An 18,377-nucleotide genomic window follows, 5' to 3' on the forward strand; every position below is an offset into this window, starting at 1 on the left:
TGGGCAAGATCTATTATGGCGTTAGTCAAAGGAGTAGGACCTGCATTAAAGGATCTGTGGTAACAGATACCTACCACCAGAGGTGAGTTCAAAATTTCCATTGCTAAGTGAGAGATAAGTAAGTTTTGCCCTGTTTTATTAGCTTCCTTGCCACCCTTGTTAAGTGAATCGGTGCAGATGTTAATTTAGTAACTTGGTTGTTAAGTGAATCGGGCTTCCCCATTGACTTTGGTTGTCAGAAGGTTGCAAAAGGTGATGAGATGACCCTGGGACACTGTCATAAATACCAGTCAGTTGCCAAGCTGATTCTGAATTTTAATCATGTGACCATGGAGACGCTGCAACAGTCATAAGTGTGGGAAATGGTCATAAGTTCCTTTTTCAATGCCGTTGTGACTTGAACGGTCACTCAACAAACTGTTGTAAGTCTAGGACTATCTGTGATGAATGTCCCTCCCTTAAGCATTTTTCTTAGGAAGCATTTGCATGAATAAAAAACATCTGTTCTTACCACACAGAAAACCATTAGCCTAGTCACTAGCTTCCCTCTTTCCCCCTATGATCTATTGGTATGCTTGGAAGCAAACAATAAAGAAAGGAGGCCATAAATGCATAAATCTTGCTAAGTTTACCAAGATTAAGTGTGAATAATTGGGGACAGGCAGGAAAGAACAATTGCATAAAATGATTTTCTTGCATACAGTAAGGAGGATGCAAAAATTTCCAGCCCAAATTCCTTCTTAGGTCGCTGTTTCAGTTTTTAACAGAATAACAGAATAGAGTTGGAAGAGATTTCAGAGGCCTTCTAGTCCAATCTCTTCTTGAAACCTTCAAGTGATGGAGCATTCACAACTTCTGAAGGCAAGTTGTTCCATTGATTGATTGTTCTGGCTGTCAGGAAATTTCTCCTTAGTTCTTGATTGGTTGATTTGTTTCCATCCATTGTGTCTTTTCCTGCCTTCAGGTGCTTTGGAGAATAAGTTGACCCCTTCTTTTTGGCAGCCCCTTTAATATTGGAATGCTGCTATCATGTCCTTCTTTTTATTAAACTAGATATACCCATTTCCTGCAACCGTTTTTCATATGTTTTAGCCGCCACATCCACGGTGACTCTGGCAGCAACTAGCTCAGCCTGACCTCAGCTCTTGCCTTTCTCCTTTTACATTCTTTTTCTTTTCATGATGACAGGCAAGAGCAGAGTTGAAATCCTCTCTGAAACAGCTGGAAAAGGTATGTGTGGGTCGGAGAGAGGGGGAAGAATTCAAACTTCATCCTCAAGTGTAGATCCCTCCCCAAGTGTAGTTTGATTGCAGGCAGAGCCATGTTGCCTTTTCAAACAAACACACACACACAAACACACACCCCTGGATAAAACTATATAAGCCCAGCTTCACTGATTATAAGTTTGAAAAAGCAACGTGGCTCCACCTGCAATCAAAGCCTCGGATCGGCTCTTCTCCGGCTTCTCTGCCTCTTCTCTCACCCCAGCCTGCAAGCGCATGTGTCTGTTTGAGAGAGGGGGGGGAGGGAGAGAGGGAGGGAGGGAGGAAGGAGGGGGAGGGAGAAGAAAAAGAATGAAGGAAACTTTTTCGCAAAGGAGAAAAACAAATGCTGTCGCTTTAAATCGGAACTGAGCATGCCTGGCTGTGGAATTCTGGGAGTTGAAGTCCACAAGTCTAAAAAAATTTGAAACCCACCACTGTATCAGTGCCTCACCAGCCATAAACCTCACCGCACGTCACTGGTAGAAGCTCATCAAACAGAGATCTGACCTAGGATTAAATTTCTGACAGTGAAGGCAACTAATCAATGGAATAACTTGTCTCTCAGAATTTTGGGTGCTCCATCACTAGACTTTTCAAAAATAGATTGGACAATCTTTTGACTGGGATGGTGTAAGTCTTCTTCCTTGAGCAGGAAGGTTGGACTAGAAGACATCCATGATCCCTTCCAGCCCTGTCTTGTCAACTTTAAAGCAATAGAAACATTAAGCAAAGGTGCTCCTTGTTACTGAAAAGAGTTACTCAAAAAGACCCCATTATTGCTCTCATCACTATGATTCTATGTTCTCTAGCAGGCGTCTCCAAACTTTGCAACATTACGACTTCTGGACTTAAATTCCAGAATTCCTCAGCCAGCATGAGGAATGGCTAACTGAGGAATTCTGGGAATTGAAGTCCATAAATCTAAGAGTTGCTAAGTGTGGGGAGCCCTGTTCTATGTTCATTCACTATCTTGCTGATGAAACAGAAGATCTGGTATGTGAGGAACCCCTGTTGGTTGGCCAAGCAGGCACACTCACTCTCCTCCAGACACCAGGCGTCATTCTTCATAATCATTTGGACTTGGGCTGCAAGGAAAATCAAAAACTGGATCCTATAGACATCTGTTCATGTTATGCTGACTGTATACATGCATTCCTTGATTCACAACATTTGTTGAGTGACCATTCAAAGCTACGATGGCACTGAAAAAAGTGTCTTATGATCAAAACTGGGTATGTCTAGTTTAATAGAAAGAAGGACTAGGGAAGACACGTGGCCGACAAAACCGCGCTCGTCAAAATAGCGGTGACAAAACCGCATCGCTAATGCCGCGACGTCATCACCGCGGCGACAACAGCGCGGCGACAGAAGGGCGCTTTAAAACAGTGCAGCGGCAGAAAGCCGATTTAAATTAAGGTAAGGGTTAGGATTAGGTTTAGGGGTTTGGTTTAGGGTTAGGTTTAGGATTAGGATTAGGATTAGGATTAGGATTAGGTTTAGGATTAGGATTAGGATTAGGTTTAGGTTTAGAGTTAGGGATAGGGTGCTGAGTGCTTCGGAAGGCGCGGATTTGCCCTACGCGGTTATGTCGTCACGCTAGGGTCGCCTTTTTCCTTAGCGTTTCGGACGGCACAGATTTGCCCTCCGCGCTTATGTCGTCGTGGATAAGGGCTTCGTGGTTTTGTCGGTGAACCAGTGTTCCAATATCTCAGGGGTTGCCACAAAGAAGAGGGAGTCAAACTATTCTCCAATAGCAATAGTTAGACTTATATACCGCTTCATAGGGCTTTCAGCCCTCTCTAAGCGGTTTACAGAGTCAGCATATTGCCCCCAACAACAATCCGGGTCCTCATTTTACCCACCTTGGAAGGATGGAAGGCTGAGTCAACCTTGAGCCTGGTGGGATTTGAACAGCCAAACTGCTGAACTGCAGTCAGCTGAAGTAGCCTGCAGTGCTGCATTTAACCACTGCGCCACCTCGGCTCTCCAAGGCACCTGAGGGTAGAACAAGAAGCAATGGGTGGAAACTAATCAAGGAGAGAAGCAGCTTCGAACTAAGGAGAAATGTCCTGACAGTTAGAACAATGAATCAGTGGAACAACTTGCCTCCAGAAGTTGTGAATGCCCCAACACTGGAAGTCTTTAAGAAGATGTTGGATGGCCATTTGTCTGGAACAGTATAGGGTTTCCTGCCTAGGCAGGGGGTTGGACTAGAAGACCTCCAAGGTCCCTTCCAGCTCTGCTATTGTATCGTATCGTATTGTATTGTAAAATTTAGGTGCTTGTCAACAGGCATGTATTTGCAATGGTAGCAATGTCCCGGAGTCATGGGATTGCCATTTGTGACCTTCCCAGCCAGCTTCTGACAAGCAAAATCAACAGCTGGAGTCACTTCATGACAGCTTGAAACAGTGATTCGCTGATCAATTGTGGCAAAAATGATCGTGAAACCAGATGCATCTCACTTAACTACCTTGCTTAGCAATGGTAATTCTGGTCCCAATTGTGATCATAAGTCAAGGACTACATTTAATGGGGAAATGAATGCTTGGAAATTCCAGGTGTTTTAAAAAATGACCCAGGTGAAATTAGAATTGTGAAGAAGCAAAGCCCAAAAGACATGATCTTTTGTTTAAACAAAAAACACTGTTGCTTCCCCTTTCGCCGTGCAGAAATTATGCTTCAGTTTCCCCCTGACCAATCCCCAGAGGCAGACCACATTTTCCTTGCCCTCCTGCCTTGTTTCTTTCATGCTATGCTGGCATCTGACTTTATTGAGTTGGGGGCTGGAGGAAGAAAGACGTCTGCAGACACAATAAAGATAAACCTTCACGGTCACTGTCTCCGTATCCTGCAAGCCTCTTGCTTAGAGCACCATCCCGTGTAAATTTATCTTCTGTCTATTTTGCAGACTAAAGGAACAAGCAGCCTCCATTGTCTTCAGAGATTGATGCACGCTGTTTCTCAAGCATATTTCTTTAGTTGTTAAATAGTATAACAGAGTTGGAAGAGACCTTGGAGGTCTTCTAGTCCAACCTCCTCCTCAAGCAAGAGACCCAGAGGTGGCACACAAAGCCATTTCTGAGGGCACTAGTCTAACCCCCTCCTCAAGGAGGTCTTCTAGTCCAATCCCCTCCTCAAGCAGGAGACCCACAGGTGGCACATGAAGCCATTTCTGAGGGCACGCGAGGCGTTGGCCTTGATTTTCGCCCGTTTTTCACCCTCTGGAGGCTTCCCTAATTAAATGATGGGTGTGGGCATGCAAGCAAGTGTGCTTTTGGTACCCAAGGCAAAAAAGGTTCGCCATCACTGCCCTATATCATTTCAGACAAATGGGTGTCCAATTCCTTCTTTAAAACTTCCAGTGTTGGAGCACCAACAACATCTGGAGGCAAGTCATTCTACTGATTAATTATTCTAACTGTCAGGAAATTTCTCCTTAGTTCCAGATTGCTTCTCTCCTTGATTAATTTCCCCACATTGCTTCTTGCCCTGCCTTCAGGGCCTTTGGAGAATAGCTTGATTCCCTCTTCTTTGTGGCAGCCCCTGAGTGATTTAATGTAAGGTGGGGCTAACACATCTGGACTGCCAAACTGCGAAGTGGTTGTTTCTCAACCTTGGCAACTTTAAGGTAGATGGACTTCAACTCCCAGAATCCTCAGCCTACACGATGTAGAATCCTTGAAGACTGGGATAAGTTACTTTATATTTCACAATATAACGGTGGTGCAGTGGTTAGAGTGCATTACTGCAGGCTACTTCTGCTGCCTGCCGGCTGCCTGCAATTTGAAGGTTCAAGTCCCACCAGGCTCAAGGTTGAGTCAGCCTTCCATCCTTCCAACTTAGATATGATTATTCTACACTATCATGCTCATATTTGTAAAACTCAGGGCCTCTGCGAAAGGTAAGGATGACTACTGCGTTTGTGGTGCAATCAGAACATTGCGTGTGTTGAAGTTGTTTTAACGCAAACCAAAGATGCCTTTTAAAAAACAAGTTTACATCATATTCTTATGCATGCCAGGGCTGTGTGTGAGGTAATTTAAGGTGGTTCTGACAAGTGTCGTCGGCATCTTCATATCAGGTCACATGGGCGGCAAGCCACTCCCATCCAGTCACATGGGCAGCAAGCTACTCCCACAAAGAAGGCCACACCCACAGAGCAGGTTCGAACAATTTTTGAAACCCACCACTGCTTCCAAGGATTGTTGGGGGCAACATATTGACTCTATAAACCGCTTAGAGAGGGCTGTAAAAGCACTGTAAAGTGGTATATAAGTCTAAGTGCTATTGGTGCAATATATCATCTTGCAGACCCTGCTTGACAGACACAATTTAATAAGGAAATTATGCTCCAAAGTCCCCGGGAGACTTTAGGGGGCTGGACCCTTTCTCAATCACAGCCCCTCCCTCTACAACACCTTGCCCCACCCAACATGCTGCCTGGGGAATTCTGGGAGTTGAAGTCCATACATTTTAAAGTTGCTGAGATTGTCAAATACTACCCTGGATAATCACCTGATTTCTTTCAAACGATGTATAAGGGATGTGGAAAAACCCAGCATCAGTCTTCCACAATGATTTCATAGGCATTCTTAGAATGTACAAATAGTTGACGACTGTGGCCCAATTGCCAGTAAAAAGTCGGAGAAAAAAAATCAGAGAAAACCTCGTGTAGCTAGAACGGAAATCCTTGTTTATCTTGGAGTTTTGACTTCTGAGGAATGTTTTATGAATGATGAAGCCACCTGGCAGCCTTGTTGCGAATGAGCAATCCTGCAATGGCAGCCATTTTGAGGCCTCGGAATTTTATCGTGAGGTAAAAGTAGAAAAAGAAGCTAGGAGGTAAAAAATAAAGGCTGCAGAGAGAAAGAAGGAACAAAGAATGGGGGAACGCCTGACTTTTTTTTTGACGCAGAAGACTCCAAAAGAATCACCATAATCTTTTGCTTTACATTTCTCAACCTTTGTAACAACAAAATCATAGTTAGTTTGGCGTATGCTGGTTTTGGCAGTGTTTGGCTGGCTGACAGACGGTGATCCGATAGACCTATTGTCTGGTAGCCAAGTCCGGCAAACGCTAGCCAAATTGGCCTTTTTTGGCGCAGCACCGGCCCACGGCTGATTTGAATTTTCACTGAGATCTCAGGTGTTTGCTACCGCAGCTTAAACACCCTTTCCAATCTCCTTTAGGTGCGGTTCCCCGGTTGGTGACTAGTTTGAGGCGACTGACATCGATGTCTGCTTCAGGACCATCCTTTAAACTCTCACTCTAGTGGTGGACCGACGATGCTTGAGGAGCGATGTTGGCAGCCAAATGGTATCGCTGAAACTCTGAGGTTGATTTTTCAGCCATTTTGGTCGCCCTCGCTTCATCAGCAGCAATTTTCAGTGTCAATTCAGCTCTTACAAGGAGGAGGCATTGCAGGCGCATGTCATTAATGTTAGGTAAGCTCCCCGTTGGGAGAGCGAGTACGTTCAGAGAAGCGTTATGAGAGTGTTGTTGGAGAACACACAAACCAGCATACAAAAACACTGCAGTTTAAATAGACTTTTAGTTTCGTGGAAATAGAAGTATCAGAGTCCATCAAACAGTCAAAGTCATACACGGATAAGACAGTCATCAATGTCTTTCAGTTAAGGGATAATCGAAATAACATAGTCCAGTAACATATAAACAGTCTGGTACACAAAGTTTGCTAGCAGTTGCAAAACTTACAATAGCTCACGGCACTTTCTAACAGCCAGCTTCCCAAACACTCAGATCAGATCAGCCCAGCATCTAACAAACAGAGAGCTAACGGTCATTCTGGCTCCTTCTTATGGCCGATTGAGGAAAAACAGCAACCAATCACATTTTACAGTATGATTTAAAGAAACAGGTATAGCATTGTTACATGATTTATATATTGCCAACCCAACCGTTAGAATTATATTCCTAACAATTAAGACTGTAGATAAATTGCTCCAGCAACGCCTCGTCCAGGTCGACAAATTCACAGTGAATGGCCGCAGCCCTCAGAGAGGCAATATAGCGGCTGATAGACTCAACCTTCAGCTTGCGTGCATTTACGGAAAAGGTCTCTGCGGGCGAAACGCCATGGCGTAAGGGCATAGTGTCCTTTCAGTTTAGACAGCAACGAATCCCAGAGTATGGCATGCACAGGAGTCGGAGCTGCCAACGCCCGGGCTGCTGCGAACATGTCTGGGCCATGGTAACTTAGAAAGACCCCTCTCTTCCTTTCAAGGGAAAGCGAAGTTAAGTCGTTGGCATGAATAAAGCATTCAAATTGTTCAAGGAATGCCTCCCACGATTCCTTCTCTGGTCTGAATTCTGCAAAAACGTTTGCGGTAGCCATTGTTGATACTCCAGGCTTTGCTAATTGCTTTGTTTGCAAGCTGAGGTAAAACAGACGCTGTGCTGTGATAGAATCGTTTATTAACAAACCAATGTTAGAAACAACAAGCAACAACAGGAGCCGCCTGACAGCTATTTATACCCGATCTGTCAGACGGACAACCAATAGGAATACTAGGCTGTTTCCTCGAGCCGATACGGACTCAGTAACCAATCAGAGGACACAACAAAAATCATTGCAATAATCAAACCCTAAAGTCGACGGATTTTTTAAAATTTCAAGCAAAAAGTCTGAAAACTGATTCTCAAATAGGAACACAACTATATAAATTCTGCTCTTTAATCAAAACAATGAATTTTGCCATCTCCTCCAATTCTATCTGCAATGGCAGCCATTTTGTGATTGGGCATGTCCTGTAATGGCAGCCATTTTGTGAATGACCAACCCAACAAAATCTGCCATTGTGTGAATCGGCAAGTCCTGCAGTGGCAGCCATGTTGTCAGTGAACCCCATACCAAAGATTAAAATAATAAATGTGTCCTCTGGTCCAAAATGTTTGGCGTGTCTCCAATTAATGAATGTCCATTAACACATTTGGGGAGGACTCAATGGCTCATTTGCAGAGGTGGCACCAAATGTATCTCTTCTACCAAAGACATCTTTCCTTGCAATAATATGCTCCTCTGAAATGGCATATTCAGCAGGGCTGAAAGAATTTATTCTTCTCTCTAAGGGAAACTTTTTGAAATACCTGTTAGTTCTGCCAAAATTACAACTTTCCAAGTACAAACTAACTAGAGGCATCTTTAGCAGCCGGAAGAAATCAGCGATAAATTGCAGCATAAACACCTTTGAAAGTGGAAGAGTAATTTAGATGTTTGGGCGGATGGAAGCAAGATCAGCTATTTGCTAAAAGAATTAATTGGCGGTTAGAAATGTTTCTCTCTATAATATTTAATTAACTTCAGGAACTCCCAACTCATAAAGATCACCCAGCAATTGTGGGTAAAGCCAGGAGCTACTGACAAAACTGAATGGAACCTCCACTGCTCCGAAGCAGTCTATCCCAAAATACAGGTTGTTCTCGGCTTATGATCACAATTGATCTCAAAATTAATGTTGCTAAGTGGGACAGTTGTTGAGTGAGTTTGGTCCCATTTTACAACCTGTCTTGCCACAATTGTTAAGTGAATCACTGCACTTGTTAAGTTAGCAACGTGGTTGTTGTGAATATAGCTTCTGAATACTATGAAATTTGGGATAACTGGTATAAATGGTTGCATAACAGGAATAAAGTTAATTCAGCCGAGAAACAATAGAGGAATGTATACAACTGTAGATGAATGTATATAAATATGGAAACGATATAAGATTGATATATACAGGTATGATGACATAACAATGTTAATGTGATGATTGTAAGATGTTATAGAGGGGAAAAAACAATACAAAATCTGCTTTAAGAAGTGAATCTGGCTTCCCCATTGATTTTATTCATCAGAACGTCACAAAAGGTGATCATATGACCCTGGGCCACTGTGGAGGATGCTGCAACGGTTGTGAGAAAAACGGTCATAAGTCTCTTTTTTCGTGGCACGACAAAACTGCGCTTGTCAAAATAGCGGTGATTAAACCGCATCGCTAAAGCCGCGATGTCATCACTGCGCGTCATCACCACCGCAACAACAACACCGCGACAGAAAGGCGTTCTATATGCTTCGTTCTTTGCCTCTGTACCTCCAAAGGTAGCCCTCCTCCTCTAGCTGACAGCGGCAGCGGGCACGGGCAAAGCGGGCTGCCCAGCAGCAGCCCCCGCGGGGGGCAGCAGGAAGTCCTCTTCCGCCCTCTTCTTCCTCAACAACATCCCCTTGGATGGGCAGCTGCCGCCGCCGGGCAAGCCCACTTCGCCGGCCCTGGGAGAGCCTCAGCCACCACCGCTGGCGCGTCCTCCTCCGCCGCTGGCGCCTCCCCCGGAGGAAGAGGCAGGGTGGGTGGCTGCGGCAGCCCCGCTCGGGCCCCCCACCGGCTTCCTGCTGCCCCCCGCGGCTGAGCTGGATCCTTCCCGCGGGCTGCTGCTGGGCAGCCCGCTTTGCCCCGTGCCCGCTGCCACTGTCAGCTGGAGGAGGAGGGCTACCTTTGGAAGTACAGAGGCAAAGAACGAAGCATGTAGAACGCCCTTCTGTCGCCGCGCTGTTGTCGCGGCGGTAGGGTCGTGTTTTTCTTAGCACTTCGGACGCCACGGATTTGCCTCCACACTTATGTCGGCGTGGATAAGGGCTTCGCGGTTTTGTGGTGGAACCCTTTTTTTTCCATGGTGTTGTAACTTTCAATGGTCATTAAATGAATGGCTGTAAGTTGAGGACTACTTGTAACCAGGCAAAGAGAAGGGCCTGTTTGCACGTAGTGCTTTGGATATTTCTGGCTTCCCGGCTGGGGCCAAAAGATCAGATGAACCTTTGTTGCAATCCAGACTGGGTTTTTCTTCGGGGTTGAAAAGACTGGCGTGCAAATCCCTTAATCCCTGCATCAGAAGTTTTCATTGTGTAGACTATAAAAGGAGAGAATCGCTTTGCATTCTTGAGGCCTTGCGTAGGTTTGGGTTTTGTGACGCTTTCGGCGTGCAACTTGGGACATCACCAGAACCAGAGCCATCAGAGGTTTGGAAAGCTCAGCTGGAATCGTGAATCAAAACAAAAACAACTTTTTCCAAATCCAAGTCTTTACAGGAACATCCAGTGAGAATAAACCTGATAACCCCCATTTTAGTACGTCTCTCCTCCATCCTGATGTAACACAAATGGGAGAAATTACCATGTGACTTTTCGTTCTGTAGGAAGTTAGCACCCACCTCTCTTCTAGGAAAATGAAATATTCTAGGAAATATTAAAAAGGCAGAATATTATATTTTCCCTAAAGGAGAAACATGTTTCTAAAGACAAACTCAGAGCGTTAGCTCCCTGCCCCAGCAGATATTTTGGTACAAACCTATCTACAAGACCACGGTTGGGCCAGCTTATCTACAAAACAAAAGACATGGCCCTCAGGACATGATAGGAGTAACCCTCACTCAAGGTCCGAACCAGCCATTAACAAAGCCATTAAGTCATAATAGGAATGGCCCAAAGCCCCTTCATTACATCATCACCCAGCAAGATTCAACCAGGCCTGGGACTCAAGGCAATCTACAAAGTTATTTCTCTGCATGGCCCCATGGGAGCCTGACAACCAATCAGAGTACACGTCTTATACAGGAACAGGAAGCTCCAAGGCGGGGTGCAAGAGAGGGTATAAATCTCTCTTTTTCTCTCTCTCTCTCACCCGTGTGCTCATTTTGCCCAAGACCTCAAACTATATGATCCTGTCCACCATTAAACCATCTTTCCAAGCAGTTTCCAGTGTCTTTCTTCTCACTTGGAACCAAGTCCAGATGGACATTTCTTCCAACAGTTCACCTATTAGAAGCATACGGAAAAGGGAAAGCTTTCTAGAAAATTTAAAAGTACGGCTTTCTGGGACTGATTTTGGAGAATAATTTATTTATTTTTTAAATACTGGTATATTATTTATGTATATTGTTCAGGGCTATCTACAGACTCTCCCTTCCTTCCTTCCTTCCTTCCTTCCTTCCTTCCTTCCTTCCTTCCTCCCTCCCTCCCTCCCTCCCTCCCTCCCTCCCTCCCTCCTTCCCTCTCTAATTTGGAATAGACAACTTTCTCGAAGTCGAATTTTTAAACTTTTCAACAGTTCCTAGTTTTCACCCAAATTCTAGAAGATTGCTTGCCCCTTGCAATCTACTATCAAGAACTTGCCCCATCGCTTTTTCATCCCCAGACATATCCAGTCCTTGACTTACGACCATTATTGAGCTGAAAATCTCTGTTGCTGCAACTGTCGTAAATGTGAAAGACAGTCATAAGGCAACTTTTTTCAGTGCCATCGTAACTTCGGTCACTAAATGAATAGTTGTAAGTTAAGGACTTACTTGTATTAGGAATCCTGTCAACTTGCAATAATTAACGTTTTTCAATTCTGCCCCAGACAGTGTGTATGTATGCCAAGCAACTGCCCAAACAAAACCACTATTTTGAATTCTTTTTGTTTTTTTACCCTTCCCTGCTGATGCTCTGAGCATGAATCAACAATGCTTAGGATCAACACATCAGATAAGTGCATGTAACACTCTGCAGGGAGAGTCTCCGTCTCATTTTGCAGCTTTTTCCTCTGCCTTCCTTAATCCGTGGCAACCTTTGGCTAACTAAACTGCCTTTCATGGCACACCAGTCGCAGAATTTAAACTTTGGAAAATTCTCATCTCTTTCCTCTTAAGTGGGTCCATAGGTTCTCATTTTCCCTGTTACTAGAAAAAAAATCAGAGCCTCCTGGAAGTGGGATTCTCAGGAATTGGTGAAATGACACTTTGAATCAGAAAAAGCAGTGAACACAAACAAGAAAGCAGCCTGAACGGAATGTCCACATAATCATAAAGGGCACAAAACATTTGTCTTGCGCCATCTTCGAATTTAATTTGCAAATGCCTAAGGATGTTGGGGTCTCTTCCACATCCAACTGCAGTAAAAATTTAAAGGGAGAGACTAGACATCAAGGAGACTTTATTTCTTTTTTAAAAAAAAAATCTTAAATGAATGTTGGATTGTGTTTTTATGCCTTCTAATTATGGCCAACTTTTTTTTTTGTAACCTGTCAGAAAATAAAACATGAGCAAAACTGCATGCAATGAAGGTTTTGGCGGAAAATATCCTTCTCCTTCCTCCTCCCCCCCCCTTCTCCTCCTCCTTTTGTAAATATTTTTAAATTTCTTGCTGGCTCCAAGATTTACAAATTAGTTCCCAAAAAGCACTCCAGATACTTATCCGAAAGATAATCATTTGATTCATGTGGGAAGAATAGTTTTCTCCTGGAGAAAACTTGTTATATATTACTGCGGCCAAAACTAAAACATGCTTATGGATGAACCCAATTTTTATCTGGGCTAATACAACTAGTCCTCGAGTTATGACAACAGTTGAGCACAACATTTCCATTGCTAAGCAAGTCAAGTGAGTTTTGCCCCATTTTTACAATCTTTCTTGCCAACAACTGTGGCAAATGAATCACTGCAGAAATGAAGTTAAAGGTAAAGGTTCCCCTCACACTAGTTGTTCCCCGACTCTAGGGGGCGGTGCTCATCTCTGTTTCAGAGCTGAAGAGCCAGCGTTGTCCGAAGACGTCTCCGTGGTCATGTGGCTGGCATGACTAAACGCCGAAGGTGCACAGACCGCTGTTACCTTCCTACCAAAGATGGTTCCTATTTTTCTACTTGCATTTTAACATGCTTTCAGACTGCTAGGTTGGCAGAAGCTGGGGCAAGTAACGGGAGCTCACCCCATTATGGGGCACTAGGGATTCGAACTGCTGAACTGCCGACCTTCTGATCAACACGCTCAGCATCTTAGCTACTGAGCCACTGCGTCCCTTTAAATGAAGTTAGTAACACAATTATTAAGTGAATCTGGCCTCCCTATTGATTTTCCTTGTCAGAAGATTGCAAAAGATCAGGTGATCCAGGAGACTGCAATCATCATAAATATGAGCTTTTTTTAAAACTTTTTTAAAAATCTTTTTTTTAAAAAAAAAAATTCAGTGCTGTTGTAACTTAGAACAGGTAGTCGTAAGTTGAGGATTATCTGTGTTTAAAGGGAAAACCCTTCTTGGCCAATCATTATAAGAGTGGTAAAGTGATTTACACTGATTTATAATGATGGTTATACTGCACTAAGTATGATGGAATACAAAGATTTTCCGTGCTAGAGAATAACTCTTACAAAGTCCACTCTATTCCATAATTAAGAAATTTAATAATAAGCATTCCAACATTTTATTTGCTCCTCTACTCTGGCTAATATCCCAGCCATCCTCCTGGTATATGCGAGGCAAATAAAGATATAAGCTTTGGTTACATCGATTTTTTTTTAAAAAAATATTTGCATGCTATCTGATAACCTGGCGCTGCCCAATATTTATTTATCCCAACCCTCCTTCTATGAACGTCACTGCAATTTCTAATGTTGGATTTTCCCCCTTTCAGAGGGAGCCCCGTGTGGAGTACTGTGAAGCTGTTACCATGGCAATTCCACAGCGCTGCACAGTAGAAGCCATTTTACAGCAGTACGGTAGAAGCCATTTTAAGTTCAACAGGCTGTATCTTAACAGAACAGACGCTCCGAGGGGTGTTAGGGATGTCTTACCACACAGTATTTGTTTCCAGAGAGTAAGTAATCTGTGTACCAAGTTTGGTTGAAATTGCTCAAGGTGTTCCAGATTTATGCTGGAACATACATGCCAGTGGTGGGTTCCTACCGGTTCAGACCGGTTTGGCTGAACCGGTAGTAGCTTGGTGGCCTGGGTTGCTGGAACAGGCAGCAACCCAGGCCTGCCACGCCTCCGAACCGGTTTTCCCGGGGCACCATAGGCGCCGTTATGTTATTTTTTGCTTTGCCGCATGCACAGAACAATTTTCATTGTACTGCACATGCGCGCACAGCACGCATCAAGCATCAAACCCAAGCGTGGCGCATTCCTGAGTGAAATGGAAATAGCGGCTGCCAGAACCCACCACTGATACACATACACACACACAGAGCCATGTTTATATATATAAATTGGTGTGGTAGAGAGGCACTTACAGATACTGTAGATGCTTGATTTAAGACCAGTTGCTTAGTGACTGTTCAAAGTTATGACAGACTTGCTTTTGGGCTACCTATAACCTGGATTTGAAGTTTGTCACCCCGCCCCATGGTCACATGACTGAACCGTTGCATGTTCAGCAACCAACAAATTTGCAGCTGTTTGCAGCATTGCATGGTCCTGCAGCTGTATTTTATAACAGTTTTGCCAAAAACCAGTAGTAATCACTTGCACATCCCTAACAAACCATTGGTTCGCTTAACAACCATGATATTCATTTAACGACCACTGCAAAAAGTTCATAAAATCAGGTTGGTCATGTGAACATGACTGGTTTTATGATTGTCACTTCCGATGACTGTGATGGGCAGATTTCATTGTGGTTTTAAATTGAAAACTAGCATACCTGTAGTAGTTTCTGGAACAAAACTAAGGGAGGGAGGACTATGTGGCTTCACCTCCTGAAGGAATGATAGGATAATGTTCTAAATCATGGATGTCCAACCTTGGCAACTAAATTTTGTGGACTTCAAGACCCAGAATTCCCCAGCCATAACAATAATGATGATACTTTTAAAACCATCAACCATCAACATCTACATATCCCATGTCTTTTGGAAGGACTTGATAGGTAGGTAAAAATGCCAATTCCAGTCTGAACACCTGGCTGACTGTGCAACGAACCACGATAAACTAATTAGCGAAAGGAGCAGAGCTGGAAGAAAAACAGTATTTTCGGTGATCTTGGGGCTGAAGGAAATTCTTTTGATTAAACTCCAAAAACTGCACAGTTCAGAGAAGGAATTGAGACCTAAGCCCGCTTTGTTTCTCTTTTATTTCCACTTCAATACAATACAATACAAATACAATACAATACATTACAATAGCAGAGTTGGAAGGGATCTTGGAGGTCTTCTAGTCCAACCCCCTGCCTAGGCAGGAAACCCTATACCATTTCAGACAAAGGGCAATCCAGCATCTTCTTAAAGACTTCCAGTGTTGGGGCATTCACAACTTCTGGAGGCAATTTGTTCCACTGATTAATTGTTCTGTCAGGAAATTTCTCCTCAGTTCTAAGTTGCTTCTCTCCTTGATGAGTTTCCACCCATAGCTTCTTGTTCTGCCCTCAGGTGCCTTGGAAAATAGTTGGACTCCCTCTTCTTTGTGGCAACCCCTGAGATATTGGAAGACTGCTATCATGTCTCCCCTAGTCCTTCTTTTCATTAAACTAGACATACCCAGTTCCTGCAACCATTCTTCATATGTTTTAGTCTCCAGTCCCCTAATCCTCTTTGTTGCTCTTCTTTGTACTTTTTCTAGAGTCTCCACATCTTTTCTACATCATGGCGACCAAAACTGAATGCCGTATTCCAAGCGTGGCCTTGTCAAGGCATTATAAAGTGGTATCAACACTTCACGTGATCTTGATTCTATCCCTCTGTTTATGCAGCCTAGAACTGTGTTGGCTTTTTTGGCAGCTGCTGCACACAGCTGGCTCCTATTTAAATGGTTGTCCACTAGAACTCCAAGTTCCCTCTCACAGTTACTACTATTGAGCCAGGTGCCACCTATACTGTATCTGTGCATTTTGTTTTTCTTGCCTAAATGTAGAACCTTAGAGCATATGAACCAAAGGCAAATTCCTGGTGTGTCCAATCACTCTTGGCCAATAAAGAATTCTATTCTGTTCTATTCTGTTAAGAGAAACAAGGAACTAACCAGAGCTCAGAGATGATTTACGAAATGTGCAAATAACAGAGACCGTGCTTGGTGGAACGCTGTTGGAAAATGGAAGGAACTGCTGGAAAGGTTATGTCTGGGGCAGCTGAAGGAGCATTATCTTCCCAGACCCCCTTGTTAAGGCTTAATTAAAAGCTCTTACTGAGCTTGGAATACATGTGGACTGCTGCATCAGAGCGTTGTTTAAAGAAACCAGTCTGGACCTGAGCCAGGTCAGCGAGCAGACACGTTTAAAGAAGAAATCACAGTTCAGAATTGCAATTAAAAAAAACAACAACAACAACACGATGAGGACAGGCGTTTAGTTTGCGTTGCTTAGTGAATTAGTGCAAAGTAAGGGCGGGCAATTCCCTACCCTCCCCCCCCCCCCCCAGTTTCTCATTTTGCAAATAGGAACGGTTTGCTCCAGCAAACTGGAGGATTATTTCAGAATAAAATTTAATATAAAAAGTTCACACACAGACCAAAAAAAAAAGAGAGAGGTCTTCGGGTGTGCATTTTGCTTCCAAATTTATTTATATTTCTTTACTTACTGTACAAGTGTTGCAAGCAGATTTTCCGTACAAAGTTGCACATTGTGAAATCCACCAGCATTTCTGTAGCAATCTCTCTCTCTCTCTCTCTCTCTCTTTCTCTCTCTCTCCCTCCCTCCCTCCCTCCCTCGGTTTGTGATTAGCAAGTTGTGCTGCAAGACCTTGCAAATGCCAATTGTCAAATATCATTAACCTTCTGTTCATATCAGGGGTGGGTTCCTGCCAGTTCTAACCTCTTCTATAGAAGAGGTTCCACAAATCTACAGTGCCGTTTAGAACCGGTTCCAGCTCCCTCCCCTCACCCAGCCGCACATCATCAAGATGAAGAGCGAGAGGAAGAATTCTGGGAGTTGAAGTCCACAAGTCTTAAAGCTATCAAGTTTGAACACCCCTGGGGTTTTTTCTAAAGGGTTAGGAGTGCAAGGGTCTTGTAACTTGACAGCTTTAAGACTTGCACACTTCAATGCCAGAGTTCCTGAGCCAACATGACTGGAGGAGGAATTCTGGGAGTTGAAGTCCACAAGTCTTAAAGCTGTCAAGTTTGAAAACCCCTGGGGTTTTTTCTAAAGGGTTAGGGGTACAAGGGTCTTGTAACTTGACAGCTTTAAGACTTGCATGCTTCAATGCCAGAGTTCCTGAGCCAACATGACTGGAGGAGGAATACTCCCACCCGGTCACATGGCTGGCAAGCCACTCCCATAAAGCAGGCCACACCTACAGAAGAGATTCTAAAAAAATTTGAAACCTACCACTGGTTCATATACATATTGTACATCTATAGTAAGTGTCGCTTCAAAAATAAACCTAAACAAATTACATCTGCTTCCCTACCCGGAAGATGCTATTTTGTGAAATTCCTGTTTTAACGGCATCAAGTTGGCTTAGAAAAGAAGGAAACCCTGGACCTTTGTTTGCTGCATCTCAGACGGTGCAAAACATTTCTTTCCTAGCCTAAAACATGGCATTTTCTATATATACATTGACCTACACGTACATTCACAACCTCAAGCAACATATTTATTTACTGATTAGATTTTTTGTCAGGGTTCCAAGTGGAATCCCCAACAGAAATAAATCTCCAAGACAGGCATCTTCCTCAAAGTTCCATTTTATTAGAGAAGTCATCTTGGCACATTTGGGAAAACCCAAATCTGAAAGGCCACCAGGTTTTCCCCACCCAAAGGAAAGTCAAAGTCCCTTCCACTTGTTGGAAGAAATGTCTATCTGGGTTCAGTTCCAAGTGGGGAGCAAGACACCGGAAACACGGAGACTGCTTGGAAAGATGATTTCTAATGGTGGACAGGACCACGTGATTTGAAGTCCTGGGGGGAAAGGGGGATCACATGCCTTGAAGATTTTGAAGAAAAAAGGGAAGGGATGCTGAGAGAGCCTGAATTTTATACTCTCTCTTGGGCCACGCCTTGGAGCTTCCTGTTCCTGTGTAAGTAATGTATTCTGATTGGTGGTCAGACTCCTAAGAGACGGGGGTCTTAGCTAACTTTGTTGGCTGTCTGTCTCTTGAGTCCCAAGCTTGGTTCAGCTGTTGCTGGGTGATGTTGTAATGAAAGGGCTTTTTATTATGGCTCTGCCTGAAGGAGGCAGATCTTTGTTATATAGAATAGATTGGCTCAGGACTTAAAGACCCATTGACAAAGGTATGAGGGGATTAGTTTCTGCCTCCCTTTTAGGGGAAATATTCTGCAAGCTACAGGCAACTATTCTGTCTTTTAAAACATGCTTCTTTTCACATCCAGAGAAATATTCTGCCTTTTCAATATTTCCTAGAAAATGG

The 18,377-nt window shown here is 43.6% G+C and overlaps 1 protein-coding gene across 1 annotated transcript in view; it reads right to left on the reverse strand.

The window, feature by feature from the left end:
* Nucleotides 1–16,645, reverse strand: part of FSTL3 (follistatin like 3) — a 59,563-nt gene extending 42,918 nt beyond the window's left edge. The window contains exon 1 of the mRNA XM_032232532.1: nt 16,586–16,645. Within this exon, the coding sequence (XP_032088423.1) occupies nt 16,586–16,628 (43 nt within the window). The 5' untranslated portion in view covers nt 16,629–16,645. The remainder of the gene's footprint in view (nt 1–16,585) is intronic.
* Between the last annotated feature and the right edge of the window lie 1,732 nt (nt 16,646–18,377).

Source organism: Thamnophis elegans, chromosome 1 (assembly GCF_009769535.1).
Source record: "Thamnophis elegans isolate rThaEle1 chromosome 1, rThaEle1.pri, whole genome shotgun sequence".
NCBI classification, from domain to species: domain Eukaryota; kingdom Metazoa; phylum Chordata; class Lepidosauria; order Squamata; family Colubridae; genus Thamnophis; species Thamnophis elegans.